This window comes from Dipodomys ordii, unplaced genomic scaffold, assembly GCF_000151885.1.
Source record: "Dipodomys ordii isolate 6190 unplaced genomic scaffold, Dord_2.0 Scaffold97, whole genome shotgun sequence".
Lineage (NCBI taxonomy): Eukaryota > Metazoa > Chordata > Mammalia > Rodentia > Heteromyidae > Dipodomys > Dipodomys ordii.
The window spans coordinates 4,138,515-4,157,351 of NW_012267313.1; the positions used below are offsets into that span (position 1 = coordinate 4,138,515).

Sequence of the window (18,837 nt, forward strand, 5' to 3'; positions counted from 1 at the left end):
GGGGGGGGGATTGGGAGGAGGGAAGGAGGAGGGAGGAAAACTTGAGATCCCCGGGAGGGGAGGGGGCGCGGTGGCACGGGCGGGGGCCGGACGCAACTTCGGGACTGGTGGTAAAACTTTAATTACCTTTAAAGAAAAAAAACAAAACGGGGGGTGGGGGGTTATGCTTTCAATCAGCCCCCCCCCCGATTCCGGCCAGAGCTCGGCCCACCGCGCGACCGTGAGAGAAAGTTTAAACGCGGGCGGGTTCCTCCTCGCTTTCCTCGCTCAGGGGTGGGGGTGTCTGGCTCTCCTGTCTGCGCCCCGAGAGGTTTGGGGGTACCGAGCCGCACTCCCGGGTCGCGTGGACCGAGACTCTGGCCCCACCCTTCCACCGGGAGGCGAAGGTAAACGGCGCTTTGGTTTCCCTTCTCAGTTCCCCGGCCGCCACCACCCCGCTTCCTTTTCCTCCTCCTCCTCCCCCTCCCCCCCTCTGATAATTTTTTGAGGGGGGGGAAAAACCAAACCACCCCCCCCCAAAAAAAACCCCGGAGTCTCTTTCCTTATGCAACTTCCTCGGGCGCCTGGAGCCCAGCCCTTCCCCCTCCCGCATCCCAGGCCCGCTCCTTGGCCACCTCGGGGCCATCGCCGGAGAAAAAAAATGCAGACGAAATCATTCAAAGTGCACGGAAACAAAAATAGATTTAAAAAAAAAGGCTCCAAGTAAGGGGCAACTGAGATGAGAAATAAAGACATTTGGGGTGGTGGGTGGAAGGGGGGAGGGGGCGTCGGCCGGGGGTGACGTGCGTCGCCTCTCCGCGCTGATCTTCCCCGATCGTGGTCTGGGCCATGTCTGTATCAGGGTGCGGGGCCCCGGAGTCTCCGTGGCGAGAGTTATCTTGGTCGCGTGGATTTTTTTTTTTTGCGCAAGTTTTTAGAAAAACACTGCCTCGGAGTAGTGAGCATTTCTCCGGAAAGTTTCAAGTGCAGCCACACAGCGAACGTGCAAAAACTGGCCAAGGGGAGACCTCTAGTGGTTAGACGCATCGCAAGTTCGCGGGGCCGAGAGCAAAGTTTGGCCTTTTTACTTGTAGCTACGTAGTCCCTTCGGACGTGGAAGTCATTAGAGGACCTGAGCCGCGAGCAGCAGCCAGGTGTGGTGGGGAAGGATGCTGCTGCTCCGCAGAGAGTTTGGGAAAGGATGAGCTGCGGTGAATTCGGAGCTTTGGGGACCCTCTGATTCTCGCTATTGCTTCCTGTGGCATTGTGTTGCAGGCCTTCGTGTTGCTTCTGTGGGGGAAGACACTGGCTTCCATTCTGCGAGTGGCGATTGAGCACTGTCAGAATCAGAAGCAATAGTTCGATTTATGTATTTCTCTCCCTCGGTGTCTTTCACCGAGTTGTCAGTCATGAACAGCAGCGGAGGGCTCAATTGTAAAGAGTGTTAGTAAAATACAAGGCGAAATGTGCCTAAAACTGAAAAAAATGTGATACACTTTCGAGATTGGCTTTTGATGTGAGCTGGTCACTTTATTCTGGGGTATTTAAGGCTAACCTTTTGTTTCTTAGCTGTATGACATATATGTACATATATATGTATATACGATCATACATAAGTAGGCCCTTTTAATTGTGTGTAATTTTGTTTCATTGGGTAAAGATTAGTTCTGAATACTGAGTACTTGATGTCATCTGTAATTTAAAACACTTCATTATGTGGGTTAAAAAACTGCTTACATAACCTACGTAACACCCCCCTCCCTGTTTTTTAAACAAATCTTTTCAAAAAGTAAGGCATCTAATTAAAGATAAAAACAGCAAGAGAAAGAGAAGTTGTGTCAAATGGTCCCCATAACTAGTTCCACCTACTTGTCATTCAATTCACATAATGGTGTTTTGTTTTGTTTTTGTTTGAGACAAGCCCTCCTTATGAAGCCAGGCTGGCCTTGAACTTCTGATCCTCCGGCTTCAGCCTCCAGAGTGCTGATATTGGCAGCTCTCTCATCTACAATAAGGGATTTTATTGAGTAAATTTAGGATATGGGAATGATATAAATGATGAAAATTTCACCTCACCCAGAGCTAGTTCATTTTAATATACAAAGTGATCAAATCAATATTTGAGAATGTAAATTTATTAATTTTGGATTGCGGATAGAACTTTTTGATAACAATTCTTTTTTTTAACCCCAACCCCCCCTCTTTTTTAAATGAATGTTAGGTCCTTCAGAGAAGTCTTGGGGGGTGTTCACCAGTTGTGAAGTCCATCCGACTGTTCTGACTTTCATTACAACTGCAAGGTAAGATCGACTTGTTGATGTGAATCACTTGACTTGCCTTAAATTTTAAAGACCTCATTTGGAAATTAGGATGGAGTATGGGACAGAGTCAGCAGAAAACCCAAGTTTGTGGGGGCTGCTTGGGAATTATGTGAACCTATTGACACCAAGTCTGATTAAGGCTTGAAAAAACCATTAGGAAAAAGGAGATTGCCCTGGATAAATCTTTAGAGGGACTTCTTACTAGATTCTTTATTAGCATTTCAGCACCTGTTTTCCACGGAAAACAAACTGGAATTCAGTATTAGTTTTTGGAATTGAAGAAGTGGGGGAACTGGAACAAAAGAAATTGTAGATGAATGTAACTTTCAGAGATATACAGTGACTGGGAAGATTCTGGAATTTTAAATGTCTTTGGAGTCCATGGTGAGACTTAATAGCTAAAATTTGCAGTGAGTTTGTATACGATTCCTGGCACCTAGGAAGTGCCAGATACCATGTTGTGTCATAAGGGTAGAATGAATCAGCATAGATTTGTTAACTTTTGAAACAGTCTCCACAGGGAAGATAGCTGTTGTCCAGTAAGATCTTATCGGTAATTTTAGAGTGTGTTGGTTTATCCCCAATAATCCAGGACCCATTCACAGACGTATATAAATCTCTAAGTACCTTTGTGTCTCTTCTTCCCACCTCTTCTGCTTGTTTTCCTACCTTCTCTGTCATGAGCATTAAAGGGGCTGGTAATTCTTATTTGGCAAAATGAAAAGTAATGAAAATTAGCCTTCCTTTTATGAGCAGGACTAATAATCCTGTTGACTCAGGTATGACTGAGAAGTCACATGGAGTAGTTTTCTAGGCAGGCAGTTTGACCACTTGAGCCATGTTCCCAGTAAGCTTGTTATTTCTCCATCTGGAAAATGGGAACCACAATACTTGCTATGCTTTTTAAAAATTTCTTTTAAAAATAGTTATTATTGTTTTAAAGGATCAAACAAAATAAGATCTTGAGCACTATAAAGAATTACTCATTTATGGCTCTCGTATTATCATTTCACCTTAGTTATGCTTTGTGAAAGGCAGGAGCTAGATTTTCTAGGGCAGAACATGGTGCTTTAATTCCTGGCTAAGATGTTTAGATTGGTTTTGGGCATGTGTATTATATACTCTTGTCAAAACATTTCTAGCAGTATTTTTCTTTCTTGAGAAAAAGTAATTTATCTTTGACAGTAGTGGTTCCTAAGGGAGGGACTGTGTTCTAACGTGGTGCTGGGTACAAAGCCCACAATTCATCTCAAATCAATCATTTAATAAGTAGAAGAGGTAAATGAAAGAAATACTTTAACATGAGGCCTACTTATGGAAATGGTCAGGTGGTGGAAGGAGAAGAGTTGTTGCGAGGGGAATTCATGTGCTGTAATTAAAACTTTGGTTTCCTGAGTCTGCTGGGAGTAGAGGATAATAAAATAGGTAAATGGGATAGTGGTGATTTAAACTAGTGGGAGACCAAGGAAATGATTCTGGTGAATGGCTGAATTTAGGGAAAGATCCACATAAGACTTTCTCCAGCTGCATTTTTAAGTCTTTTTCTGCTATATTCTGTATATAAATATAAACTTATTTACATATATGCATATGCTATATATTATAGCCAACACTCTAAACTCTAGGTAAAAAACAAATCACAAGTACTATTTGTCATGATGATATTGAACTTGACACTTTTTTTTTTTGGCCAGTGTACAGTGGGGCCCCATTTGACTTTTTTGCTCAAGGCTGGCACTCTACCACTTGAGCCATACCTCCACTTCTACCTTTTTGGTGGTTAATTGGAGATTAGAGTCTCATGGATTTTTTTCTACCAAAGGTGGCTTCAAACCATAATCCTCAGATCTCTGCTTCCTGAGTAGTTAGGATTATAGGCATGAGTCCCTGGTGACTGGATATGTTTTGGTTTTATTTCATCTCTCTCTTTTGTAGTTTATCCAATCCATGTTCTAAAAAAAGAAACGTGTCCTATTCAATTACTCCTGGAGGATTTTAGAGTTGGTTCTTGGACAATTTTGACTGGCTTGTTACTTTTAAGATCTATGTTCTATTTCAACTAATGCTGGTTATAGTAATATTATAGTTACTTCATGAGGTGTGGGAAAAGGATACCTTTTAAAAAGAGTTCTAAGATGAGTATCTGAGTGATCACTCTAGCAGTGTTTCTGATTATTTATGTAACTGGGGTTTTCAGGGTCTCCCTTTATAGCCTCTAACTCCTTATCCTTCTGCCTCAGCCTTTTGAGTGCTGAGGTTACAGGTGTGCCCCACCTAACTGCTGTAGTGCTAACTTCAGTGCCCTCGTGGATTTCCTAGATCCTTACCTCAGGAGCGGACACAATTCTGAGCTCTGCAAATAATACTAAAACTATTGTACATTTTGTCAATAGAAAAGATTAAGGGCTTAGTAGTCATGGAATCTAGTGGGCCAAGAAATGATGGTTCTATAATGGTAAACATAGACATTCCATTTTAATGCCTAGCTTTCAGAAATAAGTAGCTTTTTAGCCCTTATCAAAATACTTGCCCTGCGTGATCTAGCAAGGGCAAGGGGTTCAGACTGACCTTCTCTTTGACCCATGTGTTCACATGGAGATGACTTTCTGGTAAAGATCTGCAATACCACTGTCCCTACTTGGTGCTGTCCAGGGATTCATCCCTCATGTAGATTTTGGGGTTATTATGGTATAGATGCAGATACTATAGAGAGAACTACTTATGTGATTGTATGTGTATATTTTTGTATTTGCTATCTTCAAGTTCGGGAAATCTGTACAAGATTCTGAAAAGGGTTTCATTATCTAGTAAGAATATTCTCAGGATTTCTGTTTATTGTGTTACATTATTTCTTTAACATATATAGATATGAGTCCATAGTGAAAGATCATGAACCGAACTGATTTATATTGATTGTGGCTATTATACAGCAAGCAGATGAAAGGAAACACCAGGAATATTTCTGTGTACCCTTGACATACAACTAAACTTGATTTATAAGGTCTAGGAAATCCCTATTTAGGAGTGAGAAGAGTTGGAGGAAAGAACAGAGACATTTGAAAGGAACTTTAGTGAGTTTTGGGAGTCTTGGGCAAGAGACTTTTTCTGATGAATCCACCTTTCTTCTTCTGAAGTAGATTTAGGATTAAGGACCAGGATTGTGATTGTAACATGTACATGTTCTATGTTCTATGTTACATAGTTAAGTATTTTCTGTGTTATACTTTCTCACATATACTGTAGATGAATACTTTGTGATCAGTCAGCTCATACTTATTGAAGCTCTGTTGCATGTAAGTCAGTATTATAGAATGCTTAGAACCGCATTAGAATGAACCCGTGTACTCTGTCTACACAGGGATAAAACATCAGTCCTTGGCCTAGTGTTCTTGTAGTCTGGTTGGGTAAGTAAGCCAACCATATAATGGTAATTTACACATAAAGCCATAGTTCAGTGTGAGCAAATGGTAGAGACAAAGCCATAGGTTTCATGTGGGTGTTAAACTTGCTCCTGTGGTAGGGTGGGGCAGACAGGGAGCCTCCCCCCCCCAAGAAAAACAGTTAAGCTGTTAAATTGAGATGCACTGGAGTGCCTTCTGAATGAAAAGCATTGAGCTTGTTTAGTGTTTTTTAAAAATTTATTTATTCAAAAAATGCTTCATATCTTCTAGATACCAAGGTATTAGTCTGTGTGCTGAGTATTATTTCTACTGCTTTCATTAGCCTTGAATAATTGGTGTATTATTTCTGAATGGTTGATTGAATGACTGTATCCCAGGCTGGCCTCCAAGTGATTGTGTAGCCTAGGTTGGCTATGAACTTTTGATCTTCCTGCCTTAGCCTTCTAAGAGCTGGAATTACAAGTGTGTGCCACAGTGTCAACCAGTGCTCAGAGATACTTAGTAACTTGTCTCAATTCATATTATGCAGTTTGAAAAGGCTAGGAGCAAGGAAAAATGATACAGTTCTATCTTTGGGTTTCTGATTTTCAAAACAATATTTCTTAGCATACTTCAAAGAAGACGGGTAATGTGTTGGCTCTTATAACTTTGCTTTGTACTCTAAGGAGCAGCAATGCACATATATAGGAAACATCGATGGGACAAAGGGTCTTTTTACTGTAGTGTTTTTACTCCCTAAACCAAGAATTGAGAAAAGACCAATTATTTTATTATGCTAAAAAAAAAAGACCTCACTTTTTACTGTGAATAATGCAGTTAATAGCAAAGAATGGTAGAGGTAGTTCATTGGTAGAGCATTTTCCTAATACATAGAAGACCATTGATTTTATCCTCAACATTAAAAAAAAAGAATGGAATTCAAATCTGCCAAAATAGACTTAAAAATGATGGAATTTATTCAAATGCCAGGATTATGAAAAGAAAGGATAAAATTAAAATAAGTGATAAAGATAATAGGCTAGAGAAACTGGAAGCATAATGACCTCAATTCAAAATCAAAATCAAAATCAAAATGGAGCATAGCTAAAATGATTTTCAATAACAGTACTTTAATTACTGGTGCTTTGTCCTGACCAGAAGGCCATCACCTGTATTTGCATGAAGAGAAGAGTGTTGGGTGGTTTTCTGGTATATTATTACAGATCTTGTCTAGATGACTTGTTAACTGAATCTTTACTATGAGTTAGAAGGATGTCATCATAAGGTAATGGATGGCCCCCACATTGATTGCAACTCTTCCTTTTTTTTCTTGAGAACCTACAACATACCAGGTCTTTCTTAGGTAGATCTATAACTTCATATTATCTTTTATTTTAAGGAATTATATTGTCAGTTTCTACAACATTTTGAACAGGATTGTATAGTCACAAAGATCAGATGAGTATTTTTATCCCATCTCTTACACTGTTGAACCTAAGTCATGAACTGAAAGGCCTTCGTGGTCAATCTGATCAGGTTACTAAATAATCTAAATAATTTACCTTGTGGGTTTGTGGTTTTATTTGATGGACTTAAGACTTAGCTGTTCAATCTATTGATAAGGAGATTGGCTACAAATTTTATCTAGATAAGCCTAGAGGCATGACTTTGTGGGAGAGGAAGGAAATCTGGTTAAATCTAATTTATTACAAGTAAAAGAGAAATTGAGTGTAAATCTTTTAATTTTATCTTTATGGTCTATAAAAATATGAAGCAGAAAAATATACTACTTTTAGCATTTTTAGAAAATTACAAAGTGAAATAAAAAAATCAGACACTATTTTTAATTCTTTTTAAATTTAGGCTCATGCATATGTAGTAAATGTGCAGAAATCTGTGTCAGACAGGTTCTTTTTATGGCCTTCAAATCTCTCTAATGGGTGTAAAATTTCTATTATTGCTGTTCTAGTATAGTATGTTGATGGAGATGATAACACTTTTAAGGACATGTCTGCCTCCTATTGAAATATCTTATATTCTGCATGTTGAACATGAACTTCAAATAAAAGCATTTGATGGGAGTGTATTAAATAGGCCATTGGCTCATTAATGTCAGTTAACATGATTTTACTCTCTGTACATGGTTTTTTTTTGTTCTTGAAAGATGTTTTTTATTTTCTGTTCCTCTTCTAGAGGAAGTAAGTAGGTTAGGCCACAGAATCTCAAATTTTTCATCCTTACAGTAACAAATGAGAGGCAGGAAGTTGAGATTTTTGTAAAGGTTACCTTCTGTGGCTTCTTTGCTCTGTGGCAGAACAGAGGGCAAATCAGATAAAGCATTACTAGATCATAAGTAGAGTTGTTCTCACTAAAATACCACGGTAGGGAGAGCGGGAATGTTGAAAAAATACCAGTAAGACGGAACCACTCTAGTAACTGATTTCCTGTATAAAGGGCTGATGGATTACTTGACACTCAGATGTCTGCTGTTCAAGGACAATTGAGAACAGAAGGCTCAGATTTTCAAGGATTTGTTCTTGGTTATACTGAGGTTTCACTTGTCACATTGAACTAATCTAGAATTTTTCTTGCCTGAAATCTATGAACTTGGGCCCTGGGGGCAAGACTTTACGTCTCTGAACCACAGATCTCAATTCTAATATGTGTGCAATTCAGAGTTCTTATCAGGTTGGGTGAGTAGAATATCAAAGCTGGTATCTGTCATGCTTGATTTGAAAGGAAATTTTTTTTCTTTGTAGCAATATGTGTTTGTTGAGAGGTGCTCAAGTGCGAGTTTGGGTTTTTCTCATCCTTATTGAATAAGTCCTGTTTAAGAGGTTTGAATTTAACTTCTTTTGATGTACTCTTCAGTGAGGCTTATGTGAGGAGGGTTTCTTGGAATGGTAATGTTATACTTCTGCCAAAGAAGTAAATAAATACTTAGCAGATTAGTTGTTAGCTGGGGAATTTTTGCTGAAAATATGAGATAGGTGGATAAATGAATTTCTTTCTCTGATATTTCTCTCTCTTTCTCTCTCTTTCTCTTTCTGTCTCTCTCTCTTCCACTAGTCCCATTTTTACCCTTCTGCTTTTGGTTTTACAGTGTTGGGGATCAGACCCATAGCCTGGCCATATACTAGGGAAATACTCCTACCACGGATGTATATTCTCAGCCCTTCCCCCTTCATTTTGTAAAGTTTATTGATACCTTCTATGACTCTTCATAAGGGAGAAAACAATGACTAAAAGAGAGGAAGAATATTGTCATAATAGTCAAAGTACATATGTGAAAATGGAACCAAATTACTTGAGAGGATAGCTGGGGTTGGGAGAGATGGGGTAGAATGATGGAATCGGTCACAATAATCAAGGTGTACTGTGCTCACAAATTGACATGTTGAGTTGAAACCCTTTGACACAACTACTTAAAGGTAATTTAAAAAAATAAAAAACTATATACAAGACCTTCTATTGAAAGAACTTTTTTAAGTAGATGATCTTGACACAGTATAGTAGGTGTTTTAATCAGAGTACATTAGTGATATCTTCCCAGGCTGTCTTCTGGCATTTTGTGTGCACATACATATTCCAGAGCTCACACAGAGAGACTCTGGAACCCCTTTGGGAGGTCTCCTAGCTTTTATCTCTCCTTCCCATTGGCTTCTCGCCTCAGTCTGGGCAGCACTTTCTGTTCACCTCTGTAACAGCCCTCTTGAAAGCAGGTCCTGGAACTAGCATTGGTATGTGAGGAAAGTTTTATATTTCTTCAGCACAAATGGCATAGTAAGGTTGCCAGTGGCCTAGTTTAGGATAGTTTTTCAGAAATGGTGTCCTATTTATTTATTTATTTATTTTTGTTGTTAAAACTTTCTTTCCCTCTTTGGAGAGACTTGGCAGTGTGAACAGTTACATGTGGGAGAGCTTACAAATTCTCCCCAATCTATTTCACAATCCACTTGTCCATGAAATCCCAGAGTCTTACCATTGTCGGTTAACTGCCATTTTTATTCCCTTTTCTGGACTCCTGAAGAATTCACGTTGGGCATTGTGATGTCCGTGTCTGGTCTTTACACAGGTCTCACCCCGGTCCTGCACTGGCTGCTTCAGATACCTGGCAGCCTGATGCTTGCAAGGGTGTGGACGTGAAGAACAGCTTGTTTTCTTTGCTTCCAGTGACTGTAGCTCTTATGAACTGCGTGTCCACTGTGCAGAGCACTCCAACTTGCATATTTTTTTAAAGTTCTTAAGTTTCTTGGAAGTAGATATTTCTATCAGTTTCCTAGCTGAAGGAGCTAAGGCTCAGGACAGGTAATTGTACAGCTACGGTAATTGCACAGCTTGTAAATTGTGAGATTGAGATTTAACTCTAGTTGCCTAGGCTTCAGAGCCTTTGCTTCTCACGATTACAGTTTTCTCTCTTTTCTGTTGACTAACATACAAGATGCTGAGCACTGTCTTGCGAAGTGTAAGTCTTGTTTCTTTGTCTAGGTGATCTCTATTATTAATATTATTATTTTATTTTTGTGAGCTGGTCTTGGGACTTGAACTCAGGGCCTGGGTGCTGTCCCTGAACTTTTTTTTCCTTTTTTTTATTTCCTTGTTTTTCTTTTTTTGTCAGTCATGGGGCATGGACTCTTGGCCTGGTGCTATCCCTGAGCTCTTCAGCTCAAGGCTAGTGCTCTACCATTTGAGCCACAGTGCCATTTTCAACTTTTTCTGCTTATGTGGTGCTGAGGAATCAAACCAAGGGCCTCATGCATGCAAGGCAAGCACTCTACCACTGAGCCACCTTCCCAGTCTTGTCCCTGAACTTTTTGTTTAAGGCTAGTGCTCTCCCATTTGAGCCACTGCTCCACCTCTGGCTTTTTGGTGGTCATTTGATGAGATAAGAGTCTTACAGACTCAACCTGCCAGGATTGGTTTTGACACCTGACCCTCAGATCTCAGCATCCTTAGTAGATAGGATTACAGGCATGAGCTACTAGCACCTGATGCTCAGTTATTTTCTTTTATCCATAAAGTGACAATAATAGTCCTTTTTACTCTTAGAAGAAGAGTTGTGAGGGTCAAATAGCTGGTATTGATGGGATCTTTTAAAATGGAAAAGCACTGAAGAACCCCCCCCCCCTTTTTTTTTATGTCAGTACTATGACTTGATCTCAGGGCTCAGGCACTGGCCCTTAGCTTTTTCACTCAAAGTTGTCATTCTACTTGTACAACTACAACTCCACTTCCAAGAAGTACACCTTTAATGTATGTTAGGTTCATTGGCTGCTTTTGATTATCCCAGGTGACCTTGTATTGCTGGAAGTAGGAATTTTCTCAGCAAAGGCAGGGAGGGCAAAGAAGTGGTGTTAAAGAAGAATGTTTCATCCCTATTCAAAAGTCAGATGCTTGACATGTTTGAGGAGTATGTCCCAAGTCAATTGAAATTACTAAAGTTAGTTGGACCGTTTCAGTGTTCTCTGTAGATCCCTTATTACTTAGCTCAGTTGACAAGTGATTTTTGTACTGTCTAGAGCACGTCCTGAATCAGATTCACATATCTCATCTACTTACTTCCTTTCTGAGCATTTTGTTCACACAGTGTCTGACTCATCGTTGCGTTTGACATTTCAGTCTTTAATTTATCTGAAACTTCTGTTTTGTGGCTAGGGCTTATAACTTCGATAAACATTTCCATATACCCCGCATTCTGACATCAACAGTAGACTCAACTTGGAGTTAATTTTATCTGTTTCACGTTTTAAAAAGAAAGAGTTTTATCACTTTATTTACAGTGTTCACAGCACTAAGTAAGTACTATGACTAAGAGACTCCCTGGACTTTGGCCAGGCCTGACGATGTGTCCCTGCTCCTCAGATTTAAGGCATGTGTGATTCAGAATTATGTCTGCAAAAGGACAAATTACTAAATGTCATGAGAACTTCAGGTGTCACTCAGGAATTTGAGAAACCATAAATATCACTCTGGGAATGCATACCTTTTGTGAAGTAGCAAACCCTGCACTCTTCCTCTCCTCCATATGTTGCGTGGAGACATGTGCGATTATAGTTAACACCTTCTAGTTAACTTACCAAGAGGTTTGTGTAAGTTGACTTGCCTCTGTGACTTCTAGGCTAGAGTTTCAGTGGTTGACATCAGGGACAAATTATACTTTGTTTTCTTGAGACAGAATCTCACTCTAAAGCCAGGCTGACTATATTGATCATCTTTCTGTCTCAGCTTCCTGATGATAGGATTATAGGAGTGGACCATCATGCCCAGCTTTGTAATCAACTTTTAAATAAGCCTGAAATAGATTCAGAAATTTCTTATTTTTATTTTTTTAACTATGTTATTTGAGGGCTGGGGGCATAACACCCAGTTACATGCACATATATGTGTGTATATATATATATATATATATGTATATATATATATATATATATATATACATATATATATATATATATACACACACATGTTATTTGAACACTGAACAAGTACATAAGAATGTATAGACAGAAGGCTCCCTTTCTCACAGGGTTGTCTTTTAGCAAATTATTTCCCATTCTTGGACATAGAACTACCAATTTCTGACAAATCTTTACTGAGATTTATGCATGCACAAGCAATCCAGACTTGTATATACATGCATATATATATATATATATTACATAAATATATATATCCCCTTTTTTCCAGACAAATTGTATTTTCCTGTTTCATAAAGTTAGTAGTACTAGTACAGTACTTTGTAGCTGTTTCTATTTCAGAATGTGAGAATTTCCTTTTCTTTTATGTAGCTTCACATAGCTTTGTATTGATCTACTACAGTTGTCCTCCATTGATTGACATCTGAATATGTAATAGTCTTTTATATATATGTTCAAGTATCTACAAGCTAATTCTGTAGAAGTAGAATTGATAAATTGGAGTATACATTCTTGAATATTGACCTCTACAATGGTTGTTGCCCCATTAGGGGTCAAACCCAGGGCCTTGTGCAGTCTGATTACCAACTCTACCCGGAGTGGTAATAAAATAGGATGTTTGAATAGATTATATTGATTACTGAACCTAGAGGTCTGGCCCAGGGAAAGAGCATTTTGCCTTGCATGTACAAACCCTAAGTTTAGGCCCTGGAAAAACAGTGACTCATTTTATTAATACCTAATGGAAGAGAGAAATGTTAGACGGCAGCTACCAAAGACTTATTTACACGATTTCATTCAGCAGAATATCTCAAGGAAGTGTAAAGTTACCCATCTTCGGTTTGGAGAAAAGGAATTCATGCTGGTGAGACATTTTGGATAGGCAATTTGGAGCATGGTGTCCCTTGTCATTTAGCTTGCTCTCTAGCCCTGCTGGAGAATGCTTAGGCCAAGATCAAGGTAATCCAAGTAAGTAAAAGCTGAGGGGAACTATTGCACAGAAAATGCTTGGGTATATCTGTGCTGATGCCAACAGTGATGGCCCCTGATTTGTTGAGGTGAAAGGATTTTGCCTATAGGTTTGTATGCTGGTCTACACACTTGTAGAGGATGAAGAGGGAGGAGGCCTTGGACTATGGGATTCTTATCCTTCATATAAGCAACAGCTCTTGTTAAAATAATATTGGTTGTTGGGTGTTCTACACGATTAATAGCTAGTGGAAAAATATTTAATTTGTTTTAGTCATTCAGACTTCTTGTGAAAATGAGTTTTGCCAATGGCTTAAAAATTGTATGGTGGGAAAGACAGTGCAGAAAATGTTTTCTGTGATACATATGTAATATATTGATATATTTTTTGATCAATACTGGGGTTTGAGCCCAAGCCCTCACATGCATCCTAAGCAGCTTGTAGCTTTTGAGGTAGGGTTCTGCTTCCTGTCTGGTTGCATACCTAGACTGTTTCTCTCCTATTTTTCACTTCCCTCCGTAACTGGGATGATACTGCATGCCATTATGCTTGGGTTTTTCTGTTGAGATGGTCTGAATTATCCTGGAACCATGATCCTCTTGATTTCCGCTTCCTACACAGTTAGGGCAACAGGTGTGTTCCACTATGCCCAGGCATTTTTTGAGATGAGGTCACTTGACCATTTCTTCTCAGGCTAGCCTCAAACTATGATGGTCCTGATCATTGCCTCCCAAGTAGCTAGAATTATAGTGTGTGGCTTTGTGCCAGTATTTTATACAAAGTATCCACCTTACCTTAGAGTGAAAAATAGTTAACTAATTTTGTTTTTTCTAATTTTAGGTATGGTTTTCCAGGCAGAGTAGACTTTGAAACGTTTATTATTTTGTGTACCCAAAGCATAGTTTGCTGTTTCCTAAAGGATGTAACATTTACTGCAGGTTTTGTGTAGTGGTAACTTTTAGATTTCTCATCTTAGACATGGACAGGATTTTACTACCAGTATTGTTTTTACATAGGAAAAGATGAACCATTCCGGTTTCATCAAGTTTATTCAGTAGGGGAAGTTACTCTGTCATGGTTTGGGGAAAAGTTGCTACTCCCATGTAGCTTAAGAGGGAGGTAGTTTCACGGCTTATCTTGGCTCATTTAGTTCAAGCTTTAATTTGTCTCATACTTTCACAGTTAATTCTGTCTTAAACCTTAATGTCTAAATTCCTGTTTGGGGGATTAAATCTTTTTTTTGGGAGGGGGTCCTGGTCGTGGGGCCTGAACTCTGGGCCTGGGCGCTGTCCCTCAGCTCTTCAGCTCAAGGCTAGCGCTCTACCACTTGAGCCACAGCGCCACTTCCGGCTTTTTTCTTTTTTGCTTATGTGGTGCTGAGGAATCGAACCCAGGGTCTCAGGCATGCAAGACAAGCGCTCTACCACTGAGCCACCTTCTCAGCCTGGGATTAAATCTTTTTGAGGGTGAAATTTGAATTCTTCAAATTCAAATGATATATTTTGAAATGTCTTGATGCTTTTTTTGGGAAAAGAAAGGAAGGAAGAAAACTGAAGCACCTAGAAATTTTCATTCAAAGACAGTTCTCATTCAAAGAAATAGATACTTTTTTCCTATTGATGATTTTTAAATAATTGCATATTTTATGTGCAAGGAAACTGCACTTCAAAAAATCCTGACCTAGTATGGTGGCACATAGCTATAAGAAACCCAGGATGAGTGGGGAGGAATTACAATGCCAGCCTGGGCTACGTAGTCAGACCCAGCCTCAAAAAAAAATGAGTACATAGTGTTCTCCTCTCCTTCTCCCCCTCTCCCCCCCTCTCCAAAGCAGTGTAAATAATTTAAGTAATCTTTATTTTTAATAGTTTAAATTCGAATCCAGGCCATCTGTAAATTGTGGTATTGTGATTGGCCACATTTTCCTCTTATGTTTTACTTTTTTTTTTAATGGAGGAAGCAAGTTTTATGTTGTACAGAGTGACTTTTTAGATATTTTTGGTCTCAAATTTTGTTTATGCTTAAAAATAATGGATAGTCCAGAGAGATACTGTATTATGGGATATGTATTTATATTATGGTATATATAGACATATATATGCGTATCTATATATACACACATATATTGAATATGGTATATATACATATGTATTGACATTTACTCTTAGAATTGATTATTTGAATGATTTATTTAAAAACAAATGTGGTGCACAATAGTATATATAAGCATAAAGTTTTGAAAGGTAATCGTAGTTCAAAAATAAAAACATGAGAAAAAAACCTGGTTTTACATTTTTGCAAATCTCTAGCTTAATAGGAAATAGCTGGATTCTTAACTGTTTCGGCATTTTCTGTTGCAGTGTTTTAGTTGAAATATGTGAAGAAAATCTGGTTTTATGTGTATATAAGGTTGGAAAATATAATTTTTTGTTAGCTTTCTTTAGTTTTCCCTGGGGGACTTTTACTGTTACATATGCACATTCATTTACAATGTACATTCAAGTCAGACTCACCCCTTCTGTGACTTTCCCTGCCTCTTACTCCCTTCCCAAAACAGTTTTGGCAGGTTTCATTGTTTGCAGTGAATAATCTGTTTTGACCATACTCAATCTCTTTGATCTTTCTTGTTACGCAAACCTCTCTTGTTAGTACCCATCCCCTGACCATCTGTTTCTCTTTCCCATCCTTTCATCCTCTATTGATCAATAGCTTTACTGAGGTTCATTATATGTTGTTATAGATAGTTACAAAGTAGTTAAAATTATTCCCACTCTATTTTTGTTTTTCCTATTTCCATTCTCTTGTCCTAAGTAGTCTTTTAGTTTGATTAATATTCAGTATTTGTATATAATAATGGATACAAGTGTTGTACATGTCCGTGAGACCTTTTAGGTCTACCTATTTTGGTTTTTCAGCATGTCTTGAGTTGTATAACATATATCCTCCAATTGCATCCATTCTCTTGTAAATGATATCATTTTATTTCTCTGTAGGGTTGTGTAATATTTCATAGTGTGTGTATGTGTGTGGTTATATGTATATGTGCATGTATATATGTATATTTTTTCCATATACATGTGATATATCATATGACATACATGACATGATATATGACCATAGTATGTATATGTATGTATGTATGTGTGCATACATACATACATACATACACACACGTATATATGTAGTAAGAGAGATGAAGGGAAGGAGGAAGAAAAGAAGGAAAGGAGGAAAGGAGGGGAGAAGAAAAAGAGAAAGAGAGTGAAATGTTTGATTTTTTTTTTTTCCAGGGCCTTAGCCATGCTGGGCCAAGTACACTCTACCACTGAGGTGTATATCCCAGCCCTGTTAATGGATGTTTCTGAAGCAGTTATTGTTTATGGATATGGGATATTATAACCAAGAAAAAATTAAGAGAAATGAAGTAGTTATCACTAAATGGAACACTGATTTGCATGTGTAATACTTAGTGGTATTTCTCTTTTTCCCTTTCCAGATTAAAAAAGTAATCATGACTGAATCCGCATCTAGCACAAGTGGACAGGAGTTCGATGTGTTCAGTGTTATGGACTGGAAAGACGGAGTGGGTACATTACCAGGAAGTGACTTAAAGGTAAGCTGTCTTTATCAAATAGAATTGTGTGCTGTATGCATCTTTGTTTTTAAGTGAATGCCTACATGAAATAAGAATTAAAAGCATTAATCCCACTCCTTTGGGCTTTATATAATACTCAGACCTCTACAATAAACTCATTGGACAGTTTGAAATGCAGATGGGTTGGCAGATGCTTTTGTCACCTGGGTAAGAAGTCAAAAGAGTAATAAGCATGTGCTTACTTTGCAGAAATCTGTCTATAGCTTCCAAGAGGAAATTGTTAGGGATTTTTTGCCATCAGTTGTTCAAAAGCAGGTCCTTCCGTAAGTGACTATTTTGGTATGGATGAGAACTCTCTAGGAGCTGCCTCTTCTGTATGAGCTGGCCTTGCCCCTGTTGTCATTCAAGTCCTGTCCCCCGCCCCCCCAACCAAATCCCACTTATTTCTGCTGCCCCTTGAAACATGGTTGCGAAAACACCCATCTGGGGAGCCAGCCGCCCCCACTTCTCATTTCTAATTTGCTTTTGCTCTGCTCCTATCTCTGAGACCTTGAACTGAACTGTGGCCTTTTAGACTTTGTGTTTGTATTCAGTCATTCAGGTATTGAAACTTCCAATCTCCCTAACAGGCTGTCACTTGGCCTGTCTCTACAAGGCTTGATGTCCTGGGATCTCTCAAATAGAAAAAGTCTGCCCCCTCACATAGTCTTGGAGACTAATCCTTTTTGGTGTTTGTTTGGCAAGTATCTTGGCTAATCCTGCTTTGTCTCATCTTCAGTGGTATGACTGGGACAATCTTCCTGTTGAAACACTGTGAGATTTCTAGTTGGGCTCAATTTAATGAAGTGCAGTGTGCAAATACCTTATATATTTAGTGTAATAAATGCTGCAGTAAGGTTTTGTGAAATCTGGAGATTTAATGAGTATCAGAATACAGTTAGGAGTATTTAGTTCTAGTATTCTGTAGCCTAGAGCAATGTAGGATATATTTTAATATAACTAAAGGAGAGGATCCCAAAGGTTTCCAACACAGAAATTATGTCAGGAGATGGGAATGTTAATATCTTCATCTGAGTATTATATAACATGTATACATATATATATATATATATACATACATACATACATACACACACAATTAACATACTCCAAAAGTGTTCACAAATATTGTGTGTCCATTTAACTCATTGTTTTTTTAAATTGGATTTTTAGTTTCTGTGACTTGGAACAAATCAGTTGATCCCTTTGGGTCAAGTTTCCTCTACAGTAAAATAAGGAACAGAATGAATCCTGGGGATTTTTGTCTGCCCTAAGAATCCTCCAAATGTCTGTGTGGTTAAGACACAATAGAGATAAAGGACTGAAAATGAGAAAGGAAAAAACAGTTTCTCCACCTCTGATGATGTCAACCACAGCTTAGCTACCTTGGCTTTGTTGCGTTACTTGAAGTCTCAGAATTTTGGAAGTCTTATTTGTAAAATGGGCTATTCAAGTCTGTAAGATTCCTAATTGTATAGTGATTATGAGTTTTAAAAAAGAATTCATAGGAACACTTAACAAACTGTGTATGTTTTGGCTTTGCAACAAATTATATAAATTGTTTTTTTAATTGTTTCATTCCCTTATTTTCTTATACATTTTTGTCCTTTCTTCTCCTCAATGGCTTTAAAATAACAGGTGGATGATGAAAATTATAATTGTTATGGTTCATTTAACTGAACTAACTAACTCTGATAGTAGCGTGAAGTTTCCATCCCTAAGAAATTTGGTTTGCTTTAAGGTATTCTGAGTAATTGAATTTAGGAATTAGCCTATTACTTTTTTTTAAGGTAATCGGGTAATTAAGTCATTTGATGAGTATAATAATCTGGGTTACTTGATATGAATTTTAGGCTCATTTAATTGAGTGTGAGCTAATTGTCAGATGTCAAGTCTACTTATGTCTTGTAGATGGTTTAGAAAATACTATAAAATTATTTTCAACTTTATAACCCTTTTTTTTTTAAATCGGAGTTTCAGAGACTACCATGTTGATCCTGATGCTTAGAACTTCTAATTCACCTGCTCCTTATTTTGAAATCTTTGTTGTTTAACAGATTGAGAAATTGATTTTTCACAAAACAAAATAATGGAACCTTGAATAAATCGTGAAATTTATTGCCTTGAATTTTTTACCTAT

The 18,837-nt window shown here is 38.3% G+C and overlaps 1 protein-coding gene across 2 annotated transcripts in view; it reads left to right on the forward strand.

Moving 5' to 3' along the window:
- The first annotated feature begins 238 nt into the window (after positions 1–238).
- The window catches only part of L3mbtl3 (l(3)mbt-like 3 (Drosophila)), a 100,459-nt gene continuing 81,860 nt past the window's right edge, over positions 239–18,837 (forward strand). The window contains exons 1-3 of one of the 2 annotated variants that reach the window (XM_013026903.1): positions 239–386; positions 2,201–2,279; positions 16,560–16,676. In XM_013026903.1, the coding sequence (XP_012882357.1) occupies positions 16,575–16,676 (102 nt within the window). In that variant the 5' untranslated portion in view covers positions 239–386; positions 2,201–2,279; positions 16,560–16,574. The remainder of the gene's footprint in view (positions 387–2,200; positions 2,280–16,559; positions 16,677–18,837) is intronic. The other variant, XM_013026904.1, reaches the window with a different exon arrangement.